The sequence below is a fragment of the Osmerus eperlanus genome, chromosome 15 (assembly GCF_963692335.1).
Source record: "Osmerus eperlanus chromosome 15, fOsmEpe2.1, whole genome shotgun sequence".
NCBI lineage: Eukaryota > Metazoa > Chordata > Actinopteri > Osmeriformes > Osmeridae > Osmerus > Osmerus eperlanus.
Window position 1 is genome coordinate 429774 of NC_085032.1, and position 22976 is coordinate 452749.

A 22976-nucleotide genomic window follows, 5' to 3' on the forward strand; every position below is an offset into this window, starting at 1 on the left:
CAAGACGCACTTGTTCCGGGAGTACAACGGTACTTAGGAATGGTTCGCTTGACCCGATGTTAGTTTCCTCAAGGATCACAATGACTCTTGCTCAGAGACTTGTTGCTCTTGTGGTTAGTGGTAACTGATTTACATTTTTTGTACTCGCTGTGATATATTGTTTTTATTATTGTTGCTTGTTTTTTTCCACAGGTACACTTGCACTTATAGCGGTTCATTTTGTTTAATTGTAACTTGTTTAACTACATGCTCTTATGGTTCTTCCCTTTGGCACTTACTTTGGTTGTTCACAATGTGTGCTTCATGTTTTGGCTACTCGCAATGTTTTGTGGCTATCTTGTTGTTATGATCAGTGACCTATGCACTTTGTAAAGCTCTCTCTTGGAAGTCGCTTTGGATAAAAGCGTCTGCTAAATGAATAAATGTAAATGTAATTAAACATGTAAGTGATATTTACTTAATTTTATGTCATTTGTTACGACTAATTGACCAAACTAGGTTTACTGAACGTTGAGCATATCTAGTTACTAATGTTATTGAGTAGAGTTCCCTAATGATCTCAAGTTTACAGAGAATATCGCTCTCTCGCGCAAGATTTCATTAAAAAAAATCACAAGGAACGAGGGCGGTTACTACAATCAGAACACCAATGAATGAGGAGGGAAGACATGGTAAATACCAAATAGGCTACTTTGCTTTGGCAATCACATTTTGAGTGAGTAAAACATGTTAAACTAGAGAGGGTACAATTTCTGGGGAAATTGTAGGGTGTGCTTGCTTGCGTCGGTTGCAGGTGGGTCCGTCCCCTTAAGTTTTTCCCTTCTAGTGATATTTTCAAGCATTTAGCCTACTCATATTGCATAATTCATTAAGAACCCCCTTTGAAACAAGCGAACCCCCTTTGAAACAAGCGAACCCCCTTTGAAAAAAGCTACTGTAACAACATTTGTCACTGGCAGTATTTCAGATGGAATCGCGATTCAAACAGTACCGTCTGCTAACTGAAAATATGCTCCCCAAAACGTAAATAAGTTTGACATTAATTTAGGGGAAAATGGCTAATTCAAAAGAAGTTTGCTAGAGGCAAGCTAGCTGCTGTTGCTAGCCACACTTCACTGATTGTTTGAAAGCACCGGAAATTAGAATGTTTCTTTTGACATAAAGTTTAGCTGTGGCACTGAAGACTACTACACACTGCCAGTGGGAGATCTGAGGCTAACGTCAAAACAAGACGCGGTCTCACTCAAATTCCAAGTTTTACACAAATCACAAAAATATGCTGACCCGCTGGCTGTCTTCGCAATTGCCATATCTTTAAAAAACTGCCCTCTTTATGATTTTTGGTGTAGAATTGACCCTGGTACGAAATAAAAAAAATACTCAGACGCAGATCGACAACAGCTGCCACAATCGTCAACGGAGGCTGACGGGGATCTCACGTAGCAAACAAATCGTAATAAACGTAATTTCAACTTAAACCATGCAACGTAACGTAAATAAAAACACAAGCAACTCAATCGCTAGCAAGACGAAACTTTTGACATCAACGTTGTCTATGTAGTCCAAATATTGACAGATCCTTAGGGGTGGGAAAATAAATAAAAGAGGGTACAATTTCTGGGTAAATTGTAGGGTGTGCTTGCTTGTGTTGGTTGAACAGGGGTCCGTTTTGTAATGACATTTTTACAACTGATATTTCTGTATATTTTATATAAAAATGCATACAACCTCATAGTTGAATCAAAACGAATAAATTTGGCAGACCGGTGTACAAATTGACCTAATCTCTAAGACTTAAACGTCCTTTTAAGTTTTCCCTTCTCGTGATATTTTCAGGCATTTAGCCTACTCATATTGCATTCATTCATGAATAAAGAACCCCCTTTGAAGATTATTCTACGACGTTACCGGCAGTAGAAGATGGAATCGCGATTCAAACAGTACCATCTGCTAACTGAAAATATGCCCCCAAAAACGTAAATAAGCTTGACATTTATTTAGTGGAAAATCGCTCATTCATAAAAAGCTCACTGGTAGCGATCATTGTCAGTAACAACGCAAAATGCGATATAGCCCTGTGTGGAGAAGCTGCCCCGGTAAATTGTACTACTACGGTACAGTACTAGACTACTGCTGTGTTCGTCTCGGTAGCGATTGCGTTGGTTGAATTGGATTTAACGTTCCGTTGTACGGTTTAGGCTGAAATTAATTATTTTCATGAACAGATTGACAAAGTTTAGGCTGTGGCAATGAAGTTCAGGTTAGTAGTTAGATAGACTTTTGATTTAAGTAAGGGGAGTGCCGAACATGTTCTGTCGCCGTTTGACTTCCTACAGCTGTGTAGATGTTTTTGTAGTGTCTCGCGTAGGCTACAGCGTTGCAGTGATACACTGGATTGAAACCACAGGTAATGATAATTTCACTCACAAATCGTTTACTTGTAATCTAATGTCATAATAAATCCTACAACGAAAATGTATATGTGAGGAATGTTTATTTTAACGATTGAAAACAGATAACGCTACATCATAGACCACTGTAGTATGTGTTGCCCGGGCAACACAGGCTAATGTCATGATGCTAATACTTCAGTGAAATAGTAGACTACTGTTTCCGAAAGTAGATGTACTTCCTTAATAATATCAGCTTATACTGTACATTATACATCACAATTGTGTGTCATATCACAAAGTAAAATGAGTAAATAGTTATCACCCTGGCCTCTTTGCTTGTGGCGTTTCTGCAGCTGCCTTGCAGTAAAGCTATAGTTAGCCTAGCTATCCCCCAAGTTAACAGATGCGAAACGAATGTTCTGCCAAAGGTAGTCACGCGTGTTTTCGTGATGTTAGTGACGTAGTGACGTTAGTAACGTCAGTGACTGTGGCTAGCAAATTAGCCACCGTTAGCTTCACTTTTCGCCACAAAAACTTAACTTCAGCCTAAACCATGCAACGGAACGTAAATTCCAATACAAGCAACTCAATCGCTACCAAGACGAAACTTTTGACACCTACGTTGTCTATGTAGGCCAAATATTGACTGAGTTTTAGGGGGGCGAAAATAAACAATAAATAATAATAAATATATATGTGAGAGAACAAAGGTTGTGCTCTCGCCGAAGGCTTGAGCACACCCAATAAGTATGCAGAATAACAATAGTGTTTTTGCTTGCAGCAAACACACTAATAATAAGTATGCAGAATAACAATTAACTAGAAAAGGCTGTTCCTACGAAACAGCAGTGAGAATGCTGAAAACCTGAATGGGGATAGCGGACCATGTTAAAAAAGCTGAAAATAGTGAAAATGTAGTACTAAGTTATAAGCTGAAGCTTCAAAGCAACCGAAAGGTATTTTTGAAAGGTGCTGGAGCAGCATTCCAACAATGATTTGACAGGATTTACCATTACTTTTAAAGGGAGAATAATTTGCACAAAAACCTTAATATTTAAAAAAGTATAAAAGTGAGAAATGAGAAAATACCCGAGAGCTGAAATGAATTTCAAAAATGTGTGAGTCACACAAAAGAGACAGTGTGGAAGCTGAACTGCATCATCTAACAAAGCTAAGAGCTAAAATAGCCTACAATGCGGGAGAAGCAGAAAGCTGAACTGTTAAACAGAAGAAGAAGTAGGCTAGCTAGTCGTAACAAGAATATTATAGTTTTAACAGCTGAAATTATAGTTGGGATAGTAATAGCAGTAGCAGATGTAGCCTACCATCAGTGGCGGCTGGGAAGCCTCCGCAGCCCCCGCAAGGCGGGGGGCCCCCACGCCCTAAGGGCCCCGCCCTGCATATCAAAAAACAGACTAGGCCTATATAAAAAAATATATATATAAAAAACAAGGAAAACACTTTGAGGGCGCTCATTGAGAGCCCCAAGTTTCAACTGCCAGGTAAAGGAATTCCGTAATGTAGGCAATGTAACAGATCTAAATAGGCTAAATAGTCTCAAAATCCCTGAATCTGGCGACAATGGCTTTTGCGTCTGTTACGTGCCTTTTGCGCCATTACCCCTATTGAACGCGCTAGTGATGGGCATTCCGGCTCTTTTTCGTGAGCCGGCTCGTATGGCTCAGCTCACTAAAAAGAGCCGGCTCTTTTGGCTCCCCAACGGCTCTTTAAAAAATACATGTTTTAACTATGAATTTGACTATGATAGGTGTGAAAATAATTTGAATTAAATTATGAAATCATACTCGACCGTAACCACATATCTTTAAAAATGCATTGATTTGTCATGGCTCTCCTCCGAGTTTTGACTACTCTCTCACTGTGTGTGAGTTGGCTCGGCCCTCCCTCATGCAGGATTGACAGGAACAGAATGTGAGGATGATCGTGTGCCTACAAGTATTTTTTTGTTGTTCTTTGAATTAGTCAATTATTTTAAATACAATTAAAATTCATTATTTCATAATCATTTAGTTTTTATTGGCTGTATTAATCTATTAAAAATAGAGTCGGCTCTTCAGATATGCGAGCCAGCTCCCGACGTTCACCTTCAAGAGCCGGCTCTTAGAGCCGGATCGTTCGCGACCCATCACTAGAATGCGCACATTTAAAAAATGCTAATCATTAGGCTACATTCTGCTAGATGACGGTAGAGACATGAGTAAAAGAAAATATGCACGCGGTGCTCAAAAGCGCAGCAATAAACTGTTGTCTGAACAAGCTCGAGCAAAACACCCGAAGATTACACACTTATTTAGACCAGCCAGAGAGGAATATTATCAACATCTCCAGACGAAACACTACCGCAGCCGCAGGTAGCTAGCAGCAGCACGTCTTCACCAGCAACCAACAATAAATATACTTGCTTAGCCTACTTATTGGCAAGAATAAATGTTTTCCTTTCCTCCATTGATTGTGTGTTATTTCGGCGATGCTATCCTTGGTGCTGAACTATCAGAAGGCTAGTGCTGTCTTTGGTGTTGAACAATGAAAAATGTGTGGCGGCCTGCGGAAACCCTTCACATCGTGAACATTTGGGTCTTTCTGTGTATTATACATATTTGGTAACTACAAACTATCCTGAATACAAATCTGTTTAAATCACTCAGATATCTTTATCACAACTGAAGTTACATAATTTTAAAGTTGACCTGTGTCAATAAAGTGATAAGCGAGAAAATTGCATTCCACTCCGTTTCATTCTAATTCTAGCTAAGTGGTTGCCATCACCGTGGCAACCACACAAACACGGTGATTGGTGCAGCTATGATCGCTAACGAGCTGAGAGAATAACAAATTTAGCTAGAATTCACACCTCAAACAAGTTAACCTAGACGCTAAACTATACGTCCAATGCAAAAAATAAGGATATTTTCAGAGACCCAAGACTCTGCCGAAACCAGAGATATCCTTTATATGTCTGTGTGGTCAGAAATACGACTATTGGCAGTTTCAAAATCTTGTTCCTTCGGCTTTCTCTGACGAAAATTTACCCACCTCTACATTGAAGTTAGTGAGAGACTTTGAAAGGCTCCTCTCGCTTCAAGGCTCATAGCTGAAAATCTGTATGTGTGAGCTCTTTAGTAGTTACATTGGCTGAAAGAGGACACATTTTCCTACATTTTAAGGTATAACTTGTTTCCGTAAGTTAAACTATATGAACATGAATTTGTTTGACAATTTAGTTGAATATCAGAAAAAGAACAGCCAGCAGATTGTGCCACTCTGCTGGCTGCTCATTCATAAAAATCAAGAAGGAGCAAAATGTTTTATGTATTTCAAACTGTCATAATTCAAAATTGGCTGAATATTTGAAAAAGCTAAATCATTTGGGAAAAGCTGAATGTCTTGTGAACATTTTAAAGGTTGAATAGTGTCTCTAGCTGAAAGTATGCTGAAGTAGTTAAGTTTGAAAGAGGAGGAAGCTTTTTTAATGATTTGAAAGATTTTACCATTACTTTTAAAAGGGAGAATAATTTGCACAAAAATCTTAATTTTCTAAAAAGTATAAAAGTGAGAAATGAGAAAAGTCATAGCACACATCTCCTGAAGGAGCTGAACGTTTTGATACCAAAATTGTAGGAATCGGTGAAAGTATGCAGGACTAGTTAAAGGACACGGAAGAACTAAGAAGTTGGAATAATAAAGAGAAACAGGAAACCAATAGTGAGAATATATATATATATTCATTAAAATATACACAATAAATATATATGATAGAGAACAAAGGTTTTGCCCTTGCCGAAGGCAAAGCACACCCAATAATATATATGTGAGAGAACAAAGGTTGTGCTCTTGCCGAAGGCAAGCACACCCAATGAGAGAACAAAGGTTGTGCTCTTGCCGAAGGCAAGCACACCCAATAACATATATGTGAGAGAACAATGGTTGTGCTCGCCGAAGGCGTGAGCACACCCAATTAGTAAAGAACAGCTAGCAAATTACCAAAGCTTGCAGTCCTATTAACAACTTTAAGTCAACGTTATCTAAGTTTTCCTTAGCTATTTCTAGCTAGCAGCATAGTACTGTACAATAGGCCAAGCAATGGAAAGCTGATGCTGTTCAGTTCATCTGACTGGAACAAACGTTATTTTTATTTAGCCTAATAATATTACTTATCCAGCAAGTAAAAGCAGGTTTATGTAATACTCTATATTAAGGATTGGTGGCAATCATTTTAGTCGTTGTCTTGCAAGCAGTTCAAACTGGACATTTGCCCGCTACTTTTCATGTAGCTAGCAGTTACAGTACCAGTTGCACGAGCTAGTGCTGATTACAGTAGCTACTAAGGCCGAGCAGGGGAATATTTGCTCATTTTTTGTCAAAGCCTGTTACTTAAAGGATCCATTTTAAATTGCTCCACACATTTGATCCCACATTGACAACCAACAGGGAAAGCTGAATTGAGAGATTCAGTACAGTATTTTCCTCAACCACCATGTCATTTATCTTTGGTGGTTTTATTTCAAATCCATTGGCGCACAGTTATGTTTCACGTGCAAGGCAAATATCCATCATGTTTCAAGTCCGTATTACAGTGTAATGATCTGGTTCTAAATGCTGCCATTAGACTCATGAAAATTGTATTTTTCTTTTGGTTGGCTTTCAGGTGAACGGCAGTGATGCATTGGAAGTGTAAGTATTGCACTTTTAACTCGAGTAAAAGAGCTGAGCTGTTGAAACACTACCGGCTAAAACATGGAAGCTACACAAGAACCATGCCTTTCCCATGCCTATACCAGGAATGCTTGTGTACATTTAACTCCATTAATGCACTTAAGGTCAATTCATCCCAAATTTATTCCAAAGCTTTGGCGAACCTGCACAAGTGCATCAGGTGATACAGCCCGCACAGCTGCATCAGATGATACAGAGCAATTGACATTCAAATGTCAGTTATGCGAATATTGTGACACCTGCACTGAGGATAATTTTTTTTCACCCATTTATGCAGCAGACACTTAAAGGTTTATCGAAAAGTCCAGTGTCCATTTAAAGATTGTAGCTTCCAATCTAGTGTTTACTCAACATTCAATGCTCATAAAAGTAAAGAGCACAAGGAATACAATTGGAGAATGTTCAAATCTGAAATTGTATCTGATGCTGGTCATGTTATGGTAGAAGATCTTGAACAAGAAAGGGATGGCATTAAACAACTCGGCACTAGACAGCCAAGTACCCAACATTGTAGATCTCCATAATCTAGGCAGTCAGTTGGAACACAATTTTGGTGCTCTTTTCTTGAAGATGCAAACAATTCTTCCTTATCAACCACTAAAAGGAGAGCATCATATGTGCAGAGAATTCCCCATGGTAATGCCAGTGGAATATGTGGTTGATAAAGACAAGGAATATGCTGTATATTATGTTCCAATACAGCAAATGCTTCAGAATGTTAAAACAGGCCAGATATTTTGGATAATGCGCTTTCGCTTCAGGTGAGTACAGTATGTATCAAGATGGTTGTATTTCAGACTTGATAGCAAAAAAAATATTTCACTCTCGACTTACTAAATCAAGCTATCGAAGGTTTTGCTTGTACATTCACTGACAAAACTGACAAATCTCAGCCCATTGCAAAGGGCTTCTCTACCAAAAGAACCATTGGTGGAAATGGCCATGAAAATTGGACCCTAGTTAGACTCCTTCCATTTCTCATAGGTCATTACATTCCTGAAGGAGACGATACATGGGAAATTCTGATGCTTCTCAAAGACATAGTTGAAATGGCAGTAGCATCGATGTACACTGAGGAGTCTATTTCTTCGAGAGTAAAGTGTCAAACACACACATAGAACTGTTGCAGGTTACATTCCCTGCTTTCAGATTGCGACCAAAGCACCATTTCATTGAGCATTATCCTCAATCTAACACAACACTTTGTATTTCTCACGCATTTCAACCATTTCTCATGCTGAGAGGGATAACTTGTCCCGCTATATACAATGGACAAGGCGTAGCCTCGATCCATAGTTGTCTCCAGTTATACAGAGTTAAAACCAGCCAATCAGAAACATCTCCAGCACCCCCCACCCCCGAACGTTTTGTACCCAAACATTGACATGTATGGTAATCTCGCGCCAAACCTTTGATAAAACTTGAAAGCCCTGGTTTCAAATGAATGTAAAACAACTGAACATTGGTATAGTGGTATACAGCCCTTGCATGCAAATTGCTTGTTGCACTTGTGGCAGCGAGTTGTCTGTATCCATCCTAGTGAAGTGTAACCACACTTTGGAGCGTTTGATTCTCTCCCGTCATCGTCACTATATTAAGCGGGAGCTTTCGAATTGTGTGTGCACGGCTGCGCGCTTGTTGTGTGAGACAGGCCGCGCTTCTGGATAGCGAATAACGAAAATGCAGATAAATGTCTTAATAGTATCGCAAATTAGAAATGGTTGGTGAGATAAAATGGAAGTTAACATTTATTCAACAATAATAAATACGGTCTTATGAACTCAGCAGCAGTTGTGTACCTTGTATGTGTGTAGTTCAGTTGTCGGACCTGAATGATGTTTTCCCTTCAGCATTCAAGATTGAAGTTGAACTAATGGTTACTCTAAAGCAATATATTCTGTTCTGAATTCACCCTAACTGCACTGTATGTTGGTTTGTGTTTTATCATCTAGAACAGACATTGAGAAGATGTGTTTGACGACAAAGGCAGACAATGAAAAAAATGTGATTAGCCACATAAAAGAAGCCCTCAGCCTTGAGTACAATTTCATCTAACAATTTGATCTGATCCAGAGTTCAATAATGTCCTATGCAACTTGACTGACATGTCTGAATTTCCTGAAAAGGGGACAGTTAAAGTAATTCCCGTGCTTGAACTGATACCTGTCTGTTCATCAAGTTTCAAAGACACACTTAGACACACATCCCAAGAAAGACAGAAACAGTGGGCAGGACTTATAGACTAGGGCAGGGGTCGGCAACCTTTACCACTCAAAGAGCCATTTGGACCCGTTTCCCACAGTAAAGAAAACACTGGGAGCCACAAAACCCTTTTGACATTTAAAATGAAATAACACTGCATATAACGTTTTTTTTGCCTTTATGCTATGTATAAACAAACTATAATGTGTTGCATTTATGAAATCAATGAACGACTGCAGAGAAAACAAAATTACATTTCTGCATGCAACAAAACATTTTGAGCTCCGAAAAAAAGACGTTGACGTTGAAGGTTACTTTCAATTAAAATACTCAATGTCTATTTGAGTCCTTCTTGTATTTATGGAAAAAAAAAGCTGAACTTAAATTATCCACTGTCAGCAAACCAAAAATGCCATCCTCTCTCTGTGCGCCTGACTATTTCCTGAGCGGCTACAAAACTCGCATATGTACTTGAATTTGCAGACTTCATCCACTTCTTGAAGTGATTTTTACTCAGATCAACCTTCCGCATCAGTTCCGAAACGGCTTTTTTTCTCTCATCTCCATCCGGATATTTTTTAGCAAAGGCTGCGTGTTTATTCTGGAAATGTCTTGCGACATTTGACTTTTTGTTGTTTCCTAGTTTCTCATTACATATTAAGCATACTGGTAAACCAGTCTCGTCAGCAGTGAAAGCAAATGAATCTGTCCACGTACCATTGAACGTTGTTTTCTTCAGACACTTTTCTCTTCTTAGAATTCTCCATAGTTGTCCTACCTGGGATTCGAAAAGTTCAAGAAATCGCGCGCTGACGGGTGTCGCACATTGGCGGTTGTGACGCATAGTAACAGCGTAACAGCGACATAACATTTTTTAACACGTTTTATTTAGATGTTACAAGATCACCATAATCTTCAAATTTAGAATTACATTTTAAAAACGAACAAACTAAAATACATTTTAATTAAATACTCATTAATTATTTTCAAAAGCCACAGGGAGCCGCATCAGAGGGATGAAAGAGCCGCATGCGGCTCCGGAGCCGCGGGTTTCCGACCCCTGGACTAGGGCAAGGCGATTTGCAACAATTTAAGGATGGAACATGTCTGAAAATGACATGAAACATAAAAAATTGCTGAAAGTATGTATAGCTTTAAAGCTTACCCACAATATGCAAATATTGACCATGTGGCTGTAGCACTGGTAAAGAAACAACCTTGTCTTGAAGAACGAGGTTCACCAACTGGTTGTTGTGGATGGAAAAACAGCCTCAAATTTAAAATGGGAAACTACGAAAAGCTGGACATGTGGATGTTTCCGTCAATGGTGAAAAGCGTGGAAGAATGCTGGAGAAACACCTAGCAAGAACATTAAGCAAAAGAAAGGTGAGCTTAACTTATCCAAATGTCCTGATGGACATGACAAATCTAGCCTTGAATATGCATGGATGGCCATGACAGAAGAAATACAGAAAAGGACACCAAATAGTGTCACTTTAAGACAGAAGATTGACCTGACATTTGCTTTGAGACGAAAAGAAGTGGTGAGTCAGAACCTGTCATAACTCTGATGATTGAACGTTGGCCAGCCCTCTTCAAGGAAAAAAGGTACTTTGATTTAGTGACTAATATAAATGTGTGATCTCAATTGCATTGCTCAATTGCATTCATTTGGGCTGCTTTAGCTAGGCTGAACAGTTTTGGTGGGCTATCTATACTGTCTAATACTTCAGTATGTAGGTGACACACTTTTTTATTAATCCCAATATCATTAGAATTCTCTGGAAGTCTTGTCCTGCTTTTTTTGCTTGTACTCGTCTATGAGATATTCTAGTAATAACCTATATAACATTCTAGTGTTGTCACGAAACACAAAACACACCAAACACCAAAGTGTAGTGTCATGGTACTCAATCCTGATACACAATACTAATGATTTAATTGAAATTGAGTAATTTGATAATGGTTTATTCTTTTATTTTCAATTGGAACTTTTTACAATGTATATAGAAATGTAAGCATAAATAAAATGGTTCCCTGGGTGGTTGAACCCCTGAACCCCTGTGCTCTATGTTAAAGACTGTGGTAAAGATTTAACTTGTTATACATAATGATAATCGTAAAATAATGAATGAAACAACTTTTCTAGGTGCCCTTTACAGGAGTAAATCCTAGTGCGTAACTGGCGGGGGGTGCGGCTTGTGTTTCTGATTGGTTGGTAGGTAGCAGTTAATTCACAGACAGCTATCAACTCAGAAGAAAACTTACCTCCATATGCCTGCGCCTCCATTAATTGTATATAACGGGACAAGTTATCTGACTTCTCAGCGTGAGAATTACAAGGGGTTGCGTGTGAGAGCCTTCTATTATATTTTTTTGGTTTGTAGAGTGAAATCTGGCAAATAAATGTACATTACTTTTGAGGCATAGTCGATTTAAATAATTTATGTAAACAATGGTACAGTTCAAAGCAGTAAAGATTTAAAGTTGTTTTAACTTGGAAAAATTATGTATCTGAATCAAGGATGTTTAGTCATCTCAATCAAGGATTTTGAGTCAAGATTAGTCAATTGAACTAAGAATGTCAACTACAGCATAAATTACATTCAACGAATTAAAGTAAGTTCCTAAACGTAATTTTATTACAAGGCAACGAGTTTCATTTTTATTTTTTTAAGTCAGCAGTACTTATCAAGGTTAACAGTGTATGCACACAAGCACACACGTCCAAAGACACTTACACAACCACATTGGACACTTCATGGCATGCTTCAATTATGTTCCATTGCATAGTGTGCCACAGACTAATGCTTTGTTCACACCAAAAACGAAGCAAATCTTTTGCGCGGGAATACATATTATCGCTTTGCATTACTCAAGGTCTAGCTGCTCACATGGCTGACTGATAGCTCTTCCAGTTGCCTGCAAAACTATCAACTCCGCACAGCACATTTTGCTCAGCCCCTTCTTGCCCCGCTCGCATTCTCTCTCTCTCACTACAACAGACCCATCTGTGAATAGCCCCCTCTCTCCGTGCACGCTTTGAATCAATGCGTGGGACGAACAGCTTTTTCCGAGTTTACAAACGGAACAGTATCATAACTCTCTGCACAAAGGTGTCCAAAACTGTTAAAGTTAAATATAATAATAATAATATAATAAATATAATAATATATAATATAATACATTCGGCAAATATAACAATATGAGTCCAACGTAACGTTTATATTACATAAAGCTCCAAAAACTATTTTGCGCTCTAATTCATGACGACGCGCACTTGCATTACTTGTTGAAGTCCCTATCTATACTCACATGTTACTAAGGACAAAGGTTTGGGCTGAGGCCCACATTTTTACCACGTCTGGCTCCGCCCCTGCCTACCGCCACAAATATAATCACATTCTGTGGGAAACACTGAAAAATATAAGTCTCTCCATTTAATAGGGAACTTCTACACATGCCTCACTCTCTTGTCTGACAATGGCTTCCTTCAGTTTGCTGGCTAGAACTTGCTAGCTAGTTAATTGCCGGCCTGGTATTTAGCAGCAAAAGGAAACCTGCTTGCTAGTCCTACTGTAGCTTGACACTAAATTTGTTTCTTGACCCTGATCTAACAAGACTAGCATGACGATCTGGTCTATCAGGGAACTACCGTACACTGTCCCAACACAAAAAATAGGTGCCTCCACTTGAAAATTAACTAACTCACAGGCTCGGCGAAGGGAGATACTCATCCACAAGAAATTACGCCTTTTCCTTTCACTGGCGAACAAAGGGTCATAGGGATTTTTCCACTGTCCTAATGCCTTGAAGGATCTGGCTATGTCTTCAACAACGACCGCCAGGGCCCTTCCTCTTATGAAAGCCCTGTTGGCAAGCAGACCCCCCCATCCCCAGTCCAAGATCCTTAACTGCTAAAACAGAAAAAAGGGAGAGAATAAAGAAAAACATAAAAGTGTGTCTACGTGTGTCTGTGTATGTGTTGGCGTTTAGGCCTACATTTTGTGCACGTAAGTGTGAAAGGAGGATGGCCAGACATAATGTCAGAATGACACAGAGAGACGGACCTGATGCAATGATTCAACTTCCTTCCAACTCCCTCACCTTCCTCTGTTGCTCAGCCAGCAAGATAAAAGCAATGCGTCTTAAATTAGGAGATTCCACTCACTAGGGAGGCCCAACCACAGGAAAAGAGAATGAGGAAGGGAGACTTATGCCCAACAGCTATGTTTACAGGTTTGTTAGCTCGCATCTTAGATTATTAAGAGCTCCTTCTTGTCCTGTAACTACAATATAACCACTTAAAGTAGCTGAGACACACACACTAAAATTATTCCCCCGCAACACACACATTATGTGTGTGTTTGTGGGCTGTGGGTACCAACCCCCAGTGGTTGCGAGAAAGAGTTGTCAGTCAATACCCCAACAGTAAGAGTGATTACAAAAACCCGTCAGTCTTGGAAAAAGAAGGTAGATGAGGTGATGTGTGTGTGTGCGCGCGTGTTGGTAGACTATCTCTTCACAGTGAAACGATTGGTATTAAGGACATTCCTCTGATAACTGAGAGGGGGGCGGGTTGAGATGACCCTGTGACACAATGCAAGTAGTGTTCTACACCCCCACCTTGTCTGACCCGACTACTGTAACTCATTACAGACCAGGGACCCTCTCAAAAATAGGGTAAACTAAGCTAAGACTCCCCCATCCAATGAGTTGCCGCTAAATCACCATGCAAGTTCTCATAATCCGTAACCGTTCCCTAACTGGGTGAGGGAGTTTTTTTTTCCCTTTTTCCAACATGGGAATATAGTCTAATCCAGACCACTCCAAGTCGTACAAAGGGGGTTTAAATTGAGCACGATTACTCATTATGTAGACAGTCGTTGGGACTTGTGTTTGTGTGAAGTGCTGGTGCAATTATAGGCTTCAGAAGTAGGCTTTCAAACCCATAACCGCCCAGTTCTTCTGGAGCAGCTAAAACAGACATGGACCCAAAAGCTGTTGAAAGATTCTCTCTCATAGAGCTATTACATCTGTTTTTCACACACACACACAGTGACACATTCATCAGAAAATAGACAGCTCAAAATAAGCGTCAAGACTAAGGGATAAAATGTACAAACTTTTCTGTAACTGTAAGTAAAAAATAAAAATAACTAAAAATAAATCCTGGGAGCAAACTCTGTCTACATCTCCAATACAGCAATTTAAAAGTTAATTCCAAGCAAAAGTTTTTTTCCATTTCCAGTTCAGCTTCCAGAAAAGCAGAGACGGTCTAAGAAAAGTATTAACTCACGAAAGAAATGCTTGAAGAGGTTAGCCATGTCCATTTTGGGTGCTCTCTCTCTCTTTCTCTCCCGGCCTCTCCACTCTTACTCTGTGACAGTGAAGTTATTCCATTGCGAACACTCAGTGCTAGCTGGGGCGGCTAGCGGAGCAGGGCACTCCACTCCCTTTATCATGTGACTGGCCTTGGCCAATCGCCGGGGGATGGAAGGGGGGAAAGAGAGAGAGAGAAGAGAGGAGAAATAGAGTTCTCTTATGGCTGGGCAGAGGAAGTCTACTGAGCTCAGAGAAAGAGTGGGGGGGGCTCACAAATAGAGGAACTGGATAAGCGTCGCCTGCGGGGGAAGCGAAGGAGAGAGCGATAGAGAAACAGAGAAGGAATGAGTGACGATGTCATCACAACTCAGGGCCAAAAACAAGAAGTGAAAGAAATTAGGGGGTCTTTTTGAGTTACAGTGCAACATGTTCGCATAAAGTGAGTTTGCCCGTCACAGGATCCCAATTGCCTAGAGACGTGATCAAAACATCCGGAAAATAGGAATCCTCATCCTACACACTCAAAAAAAACGTCCATCTGTAGACGGCTCAGCCCCATGACACACACTCCAAACCGATGACACACTCCCCCACGCAGCTACAAGCCAGGCCAGCCGCTACGCTTATAGAATGCAGGTCCCAGCATGCAATGTCTGGTTATCAGTTTCCCCCACTGTCACTGTTATGCCACACACTGAAAAACAAACAACAAACAATAAAATGGTAGTGGGAAACGCCAAAAAAATTGAATGTCCTTTCAGGCAATTTAATTTAGCTAAATACAGTAAAAGAGAGGGTCCTCTCAGTTCAATTTGAGAAGACTGAAGTACAGCAAGTGTAAATTGTCCCTAGTCCCTAATTAAAATTGTATAACTATGTAAACGGTATGGCTTACAACAAGTGTGAGGTACACAGGGTGGCTTGTTTTGGTGTGTGCGGGTGTGTGATGATAATCTCACCTGGGGTCCATTCTTTGTATGTCGCTTATTACATCCAAGATCAAATGACACATCCATGATGACATCATCTTGCTAATCATGATCTGGCTAATTAGGTTCTTTGAACACCCCTGTTGTTTGCGATTAGTAAAGCTGGATTGAATTGTCTGGGATAATTGCTGGTTCATGAATTGGTTTAAAAGGGGTATGTATCGATAGTAGAAATCTTGATCAGAAACACTGCTATTGGCTGCTCACCATGGCCAAAAGAGCGCCCAGTTTTTTTCCGCAACAGAGCCAAACAGAGCAAGAGCTTGCTCGAAAGTTACTCCGAATTTGTTGATTTAATCAGAATGCCAGGGAACACCTCAAAGTCTGCAAAATCCAGGAGACAGGGCTGGCAAAAAGTAGCAGACAAATTAAATGTTCTGTTTATCCTTGCATTCCGCAACAGGTTGTTGTCGTAAAAACGGACAAGACATGGCTCCCGAGCAGGTTTAAGCTAAGGTACTTGTTGCTATGACAGCAAGTCCAGGATGAGCGTTGAAGAACCAAACAATAAAATATCATGACAAATATCACGAATCTAATCCAGCTAACCGAGTTAGCGAAGTACGAAGAACGGTCCCCAGAGCAGTTGCAAAATTCAGTACAATGGTTGTGGTTAGGAGAGGGGTGCAGCCTAGTCTGTGTTTTAGCGTGTGTGTGTACGCATATGAGTAGTGTGGAGACAGCAGAGCAGTGTCCAGAGAAGCTGTTCACTTTCACAGCCCCCCAAAGAGGCCCTATACACCCTCACAGCTGCTCACCTGGACTGCTCATGTGATAGACAGCAGCAACAGGTGAGGAGGAGGAAGTCTCTCTCAGCTGTAGCGCCTCACACCACTGAGGTGCTCTCTGAGTTGTTGTTTCTGATTGGCTGTATGACTTGAGACAGCTCTCAACTCGGCAGAAAAATTACCTCCGTGTGCCTGCGCCTCGTCCATTATTTATACAAGTTATCTCTTACTTCTCAACGTGAAAAATACAAGGTGTTGCGTGAGAGCGTGAGAAATGGTTGAAAAGCGTGAGTCTCACAGCAAACGCGTGAATGTCCCGGGGCCTGTTCCATAAAGGCCGCTCAAATAAGTTGGACTTATTTGACTTATTATAAGTCCCAAACCAGACTTGAATTAGCTTAACAAGTCAAGCGGGGCTAAAGCGGTTCCATAAAGGCCAATTTCAGCTCACGCAGTCCTACTAATTCAAGTCAGATTTAAGTAGTCAAGCTAATTGCGCGTGCACCCTATTCTTATACAGCCCGAGAGGTAAAACATGGATCATACAATCCACCACGGCAAAAGCAATGCACACGGCCACGTGACTTCTTCCAAAAAGAACGTTCCCTTTAAGCCTTGTACTATGACAGCTCCCTCATCCACCGCTTCATCAAAATGAAACGACACGCCATGATTGACGTGAACGATAGGCTACGTAGGTCGAGGTCCTTTTTTAGACCTTTACTTCGTTGATTAAAAAAGACACCCTCTAAACACATGTAAATTTACTTTTTTGACATTGTTTTAAATAAATAGCCTACTATTAATCAATACATTACCCAGTAGCCTAACTTTTTAACATGGTTGTGTCGGCAAAATGGAGGATATAGATGTAGCCTATGGATTTAGGTTTGTTTTGCAATTGTAGACTACTGTCATAAACTATACAGCTATGATAATTATACTCAGATAATTTAGATTGAGATAGGCCTATCCCTGATGCCTAAACATTTGAAATCACAAACTAGGCTAGCCATAGGCTACGTTTAACGTGGCGTGTATCAAATCATTGTTCATCATCGTTTAATACATTAGGCTAAATGTTGTAGCCTATGTAGGCTATTTAAGTAGATTTTCTATCAATGTTGAACATATTGAACTGATGAGAATAAGAAAATGAGACTATCCGTGGTAAATCATCGTTTTCCCGTTGGGTCAGTGTTACAGGAAGGTCTGGTTAAGCACCAAGTCATGCTAAGCCGGACAGTTAACCTGCCCCAGACCAGACACATTTTCGCAGCCTAAGTTGCCATAGTAACCAAGTTTGAACTACATTGAGCTAGCTTTATGGAACCGAATGAACTAGAAATGAGTCCGACTAATTGACATAAGTCTGGCTTATTCGGTAAACTCGCTTTATGGAACAGGCCTCTGAAGACAAAGACTATTGTTGACAGTGCCAACAGGCCTGTGCCATCCAATTTCCATCACAGACTTTGCCAAGTGGACAGGACAAAGTCCACAGGTGCAATGGGAAATAAACGTGGGTACTTCGACACACACAAATCCATCACATCACAGACCAACAGATTCTCATAATAAGTTATGAAGGACTGCTATTACCGTAATTCATTTATTCTCTTGCGCAATACTTTTAGACTGCTATTTATCTGTACGTTTACATTAAGTCATGTTTAGTCATTTGTTTAACATTATCTTGTGTGTTGAAAATGTATTATTAGATATGAAATATGATGACAGTAGGGTCAAAGACACTTCAGTGTTTCCCCTACCACTGTTTTGGAGGGGCGGCCTCCTCCCCTATAATTAGGCTATACTGAAAAAAATCCTAGGGGAAACACTGGACTTGGACATGATCTGAAATAAATATTTAAAATTACAGTTTCCATTTACTAAACCTGATGTTGGCTGACACCTCTTAGCAACATTAAGCTAAGTATGTTTCGTTTAGGCAACTTGAAAGCTTGGAAACAAATTTGGTTGAATTCCGTATTGCTCAGATGTTCCCTACAAATGATGTAGGGAAATCAATAGTGCTGGCTTACAATAACTGACAGTGTAACAATTCATTAGTCTCTAACCAGCACTATTTAGGCCTCCTTACCGAGTGTGTCTTTGAGGTTCTTGACGATGGAGGCCTTTCTGGCGCTGTTCTTTCTCTCCACATAGTTGGAGGGCACGAAGCCAGTCTTGTTAGTGGCGTTGCGGACCCTCCACCAAGACTTGGAGTCGTCCAGGAGCCACAAACGCTCATTTTTCTTGATGTCCAGCTCCTGATCCTGCTGGGCCATGTAGTCAAACTTGGCGATGACAATCACCTCTTCCGTCATCTTGGACTTCATATTGAAAAAGTGCAAGAGGATGAGGTTAGAGGTTAAAGGGATAAAGGGACAATTCAGCCAAAATTCTAAAATACATATTTTCCTCTTACCGGTGGTGCTATTCATCCATATACATTTGTTTTGATGTGAGTTGACGTTTTGGAGATATTGGCCATAGAGATGCACGGTTTCCCGCAGAAAATGTGTTAGTTAAGGTGGGGGGGGGGGGGGGGTGTTAATGACGTAGTTAAGGCGGCAAGCGTGTGTTCCTTAGGTGGCCACCTTAACTGAAAAGTGTTGCGGGAAACCCTGAGATGTTTGCCTTGAATATAGTTATATATATATATTGAATATAGCTGAATGTAGTTTTTCAAATGTATTTGATGGGAGCTTGGAACAGCAGAAGCGAGTGCCATCTGGCTTCATTATATTAGACGATATTCCAAAACTCTGCAACTCACACCATAACAATCTATTCAAGGCAGGAGAGATGTAAAGTTAAGGTAAAAAGCTGGTGTACATTGACCCAATTCAAGGTTACAAAGAGATGGATTCAGATCGACAGCGGTACATGACTCATTCGCAACTTCAAGCTAATTGGTGGACAAAGCAAGTCAAACTTCATGTTGGTTGGAAATATGTGGCTAAACACCAGAGTGGAAACTTCTGGAGGGGGGTCTAACTGTCACTGACTACCTACTTCAAGTCTCCAAGTTGCTGACATTGGATAGATGAAGCATTAAGGATGGAAAACACTTCGCTCAACCTAAAAGATTATGCTTTGGTATTTAAATAGAAATTAATGTAGACATCTGAAATGTTGCTTTTGTAGCCTAAAACGTTTTGTTTGCCTAAAACGTTGAGGAACCACTCTTAGACTAAAGTTGTAATATTTACTGTAGCATTTTGAAGTCAATTCCATGATTTGCTTCTCAGTACATTATATACGTGTGAAATTAGTTCCTGAAAGCATGTGCAAAGCGCGAAAACTTTGTCGCACTGAAATGTGTAGTTAGACCGTAGAACAGTTTCTCTTCCGTTTTCAGATCAGGTTTTAATGGGCGGGGCCAAAATGTACGTCATTTTGACCCATCTACGTCAAATCACTGACTGCTGTACTGTTATTGTAGCCTACATCAGCTAGCTAGCTAGCTAGCTTCAGGATGTCTCCCTCCACCCGCAACTGAATCTTCCCTGGATGCAAAAACTTCAGCTGCGCTGCAACACTATTTAATTTCCCTATTGATGAGGAAAGGAAAAATAGGTGGATTGATTTTGTGAAGAGCCACGCTGATGAAAGCTTTGGATAAACTCCAACAGCCGCCTCTGCAGTGGATGAGAGTCTGCTAAATGACTAAATGCAGTGACCATTTCAAGGCGGATAGTTTTAACATGGACCAGAGACAGACGGGGTTCGCGGAAACGCGGCTTCTCTTGCAGCGCGGAGCCGTACCGAGCATCGCCCTCCCGGCCGTTCCTCCTCCGGTCGCACCTGGAAAATCCACCGCCGCCAGCATTTCATCACTCTGTTCTGTGTGCTTGTTATAATTATACTAGATAACTTTTCCAGAGGTATCTCTGCTATAAGTTAGTGCAAACCACTAAATTGATATTAGGCTACTCGGTGTAGAATGATGGTATTTTGGTGAAATGGTAGCTAATGTGTTAGAAGTAGCCTAGTTGGAGAGCTCACTGTCTGCTGTCTCTGGTGTCCATTTTTACTGTCACAGCTCAGGGGAACATTTCATTTATAAGCATCTGTATGTGTCACTCATTGAACAAATAAATTCTAATTCTATACGGTTTTGTTCGGCTTGACGTAGCGTCCATTATCTGGGGCGGAGGTAGGCAGCGAGGGGCGGAGCTTCAGCTCCTTCAGGCGACACGCCCCCCCAGTCTCAAGCAGAGAAGACTGCTGATTTTTTCACGATTTCAAAGCCTAATTTAACATACTTGTCGGTGTTATTTTTTCATTCGAATATGGATGGGTAGTTAATAACACATTATTCTGTGGTGTGGCGAACTTAAAACTCGTTTTCAGGTCCACTTTACAGGATATTTAACAACTACTGCAGTGCCTGTGCCAGTAATGCAACCCGTGATTGAGATATTGGTTAGTTGATTTGGTGACACTTAGATACACACACAAAAATATTTCTGGAATTATAGTATGATAGAGCAGTCCCTGTGCCTGTGATGCAGCTAGTGATTAAAATAACGGTTAAAGCTGATTCTGTGTCAGCTTATTTGGAGTTTGTGTGCGTTTGCATAACGCAGTTTTTGCATCCATAAACGCATAAATTCACTAACATAATACTGATCTATACTGAAAATAAAGTATACAATTTATAGTCTTGCTGTTAGTTAGCTAGCCAGCTTTTCATCCATAAAGAAAAACTTTTAAAAATAATTATTTACTTAATTTGTAGACTATCTGCTTCTTCAAACACAACATCATTACTCAATTGCAACATAGAGACCAAATTCACAATGTATAGCCTATTAGCTAGATAGCTACAGACCGTGACATAGCCTAGGCTACTGTGAGAAAGATTGTAGGCTAAATGGTACCGGCAATGTGTAAAACTTTTAATTTGTATAGAATGCCAAGGGACCATTTTTGATGAACATTCTACCATTTTAGTTTGTTAAGTTTGGCCCTTGAAAGCTTCCGGTTTCAGACGTGCGAATGATTGTTTCGCACGGTGTTGCAAGTTACTGAGGTAATTTTTTTTAACAATGTCAATCCTGTTGCTGTGTTTGGCTATTCGTTGAGATTGGGGAAGAAAAAGTTGTCCACAATCAAGATACCGTATTTCTTCGATTTATTTATTACACAATGATCATTTTTGATGCAGCGTTTATTCGAGGGCGGCGTTTAATTAGTAAGAGAGATTTAGTGAATTGTAGCTGCAGTGTGACCATAGACAAACAAAGAATAGACAAGGAGGTCAAACACAAAGCCTAGTGTAAAATTGAAGTAGCGCACGTGTCTACATTGTGTAGAAATCTGAAGCAGCATGCCAAAACTTTCTTAAACTTTAGCTTTCAAACAGAACGCTGTGCAGAAAGCACTCACCAGCAGCAACAGATCTAGCACGCGAACTTGGGGTTGATAAAAGGCGAATTCGCGTGGTGAGTGCAGTTCAGCTGCATTTCCTTTCCCTGCTCTCCCTCTGTCTCTCTGTCACTCACGCGTCTCTCACACACACACACACACACACACACACACACAGTCCTTCCCCTCCATGCACACCGCGTCTGTCTCCATGAAAACGAGATCATCCCTGGGGGGCATGCAATACACTACCAGCCTATTTTTTAGGTCTCAAAAAGAGGACATGTCCGGGTAAAAGAGGATGTCTGGTCACCCTAGTGAACACCTTTACACAATCAAACATTAAAAAGTGCTATAAAAATATTTTATATTCTGAATACAATGTTAGTGTCAGTGTGTTAATGTTGGAGTCCTGACCCTTAGCAAACAAGCGGTTGCGCCTTCTTTAGAAAGTTAACTAGTCGCAAGTTTGCAGTAAAATGCAGTTGGGTTGTCGAGGTCAAAACACTATATGTAGCAGCTGTGAATCAAATAAACTTATTATAAATAATGTTATGTCATTTTTTTTACTCTTACACTGAATGTTTGCTGCTTCAATCCAAATGAGTATTGAAAAGTATTTTCCGCGACTGAAAAAGGCACGTGTTAAGGATATGGACCAGCCTGAACCGGAGGCATCAGTCTGAAACAGAGCTGAACAGTCCGACCAGTGTAATTAGTCATATTATAATTAGCTTTCAATATTTTCAGGCTTATGTAATATAATGAAGTTCTGTGTAACAAATTATTAACGAAGGAATTATTTTGAACCCCCCCCCCACACACACCCGGTCAGACATGGGGCGACCCCCCCCCCACAAATTGCTCTCTAATCTGTGGGAAACACTGTACGCCACCACATTTCAACTTCTTAATAGTGTTGCGTGTTAATGTTTGGATGACCGGTTTGCTTTTGTAATAAATAACAGTGTTAATGTTGAGCATCCACACTTTTCTATCGCCATTATGAGCCAAGACAAAGGAGGATACTGATAGGGTGGTCCATGGCTACATCCCTTGGTGTCACACGATCACATTTATAGTCCTATTTATTTTCACAAAAACTTCACACGCTTCATTGCATGTCCATGGGTCCTGAGGCATAAAACTGCCAAATTTAAACTTCATACGATCCACAATTCTCAAAGTAGGCTATTGAGTTGCAGACAGACAAAAACTATCAGGCA

At 40.3% G+C, this 22976-nt stretch overlaps 1 protein-coding gene across 4 annotated transcripts in view; it reads right to left on the minus strand.

The window, feature by feature from the left end:
• The window catches only part of nck1b (NCK adaptor protein 1b), a 98457-nt gene that overhangs the window by 38305 nt on the left and 37176 nt on the right, over positions 1-22976 (minus strand). For 2 of the 4 annotated variants that reach the window (XM_062480292.1, XM_062480293.1), the window contains one exon: positions 18476-18707. In XM_062480292.1, the coding sequence (XP_062336276.1) occupies positions 18476-18707 (232 nt within the window). Of the gene's footprint in view, positions 1-14628; positions 14774-18475; positions 18708-21771; positions 21903-22976 lie in introns of those variants that run through there. The other 2 variants (XM_062480294.1, XM_062480295.1) reach the window with 2 other exon arrangements.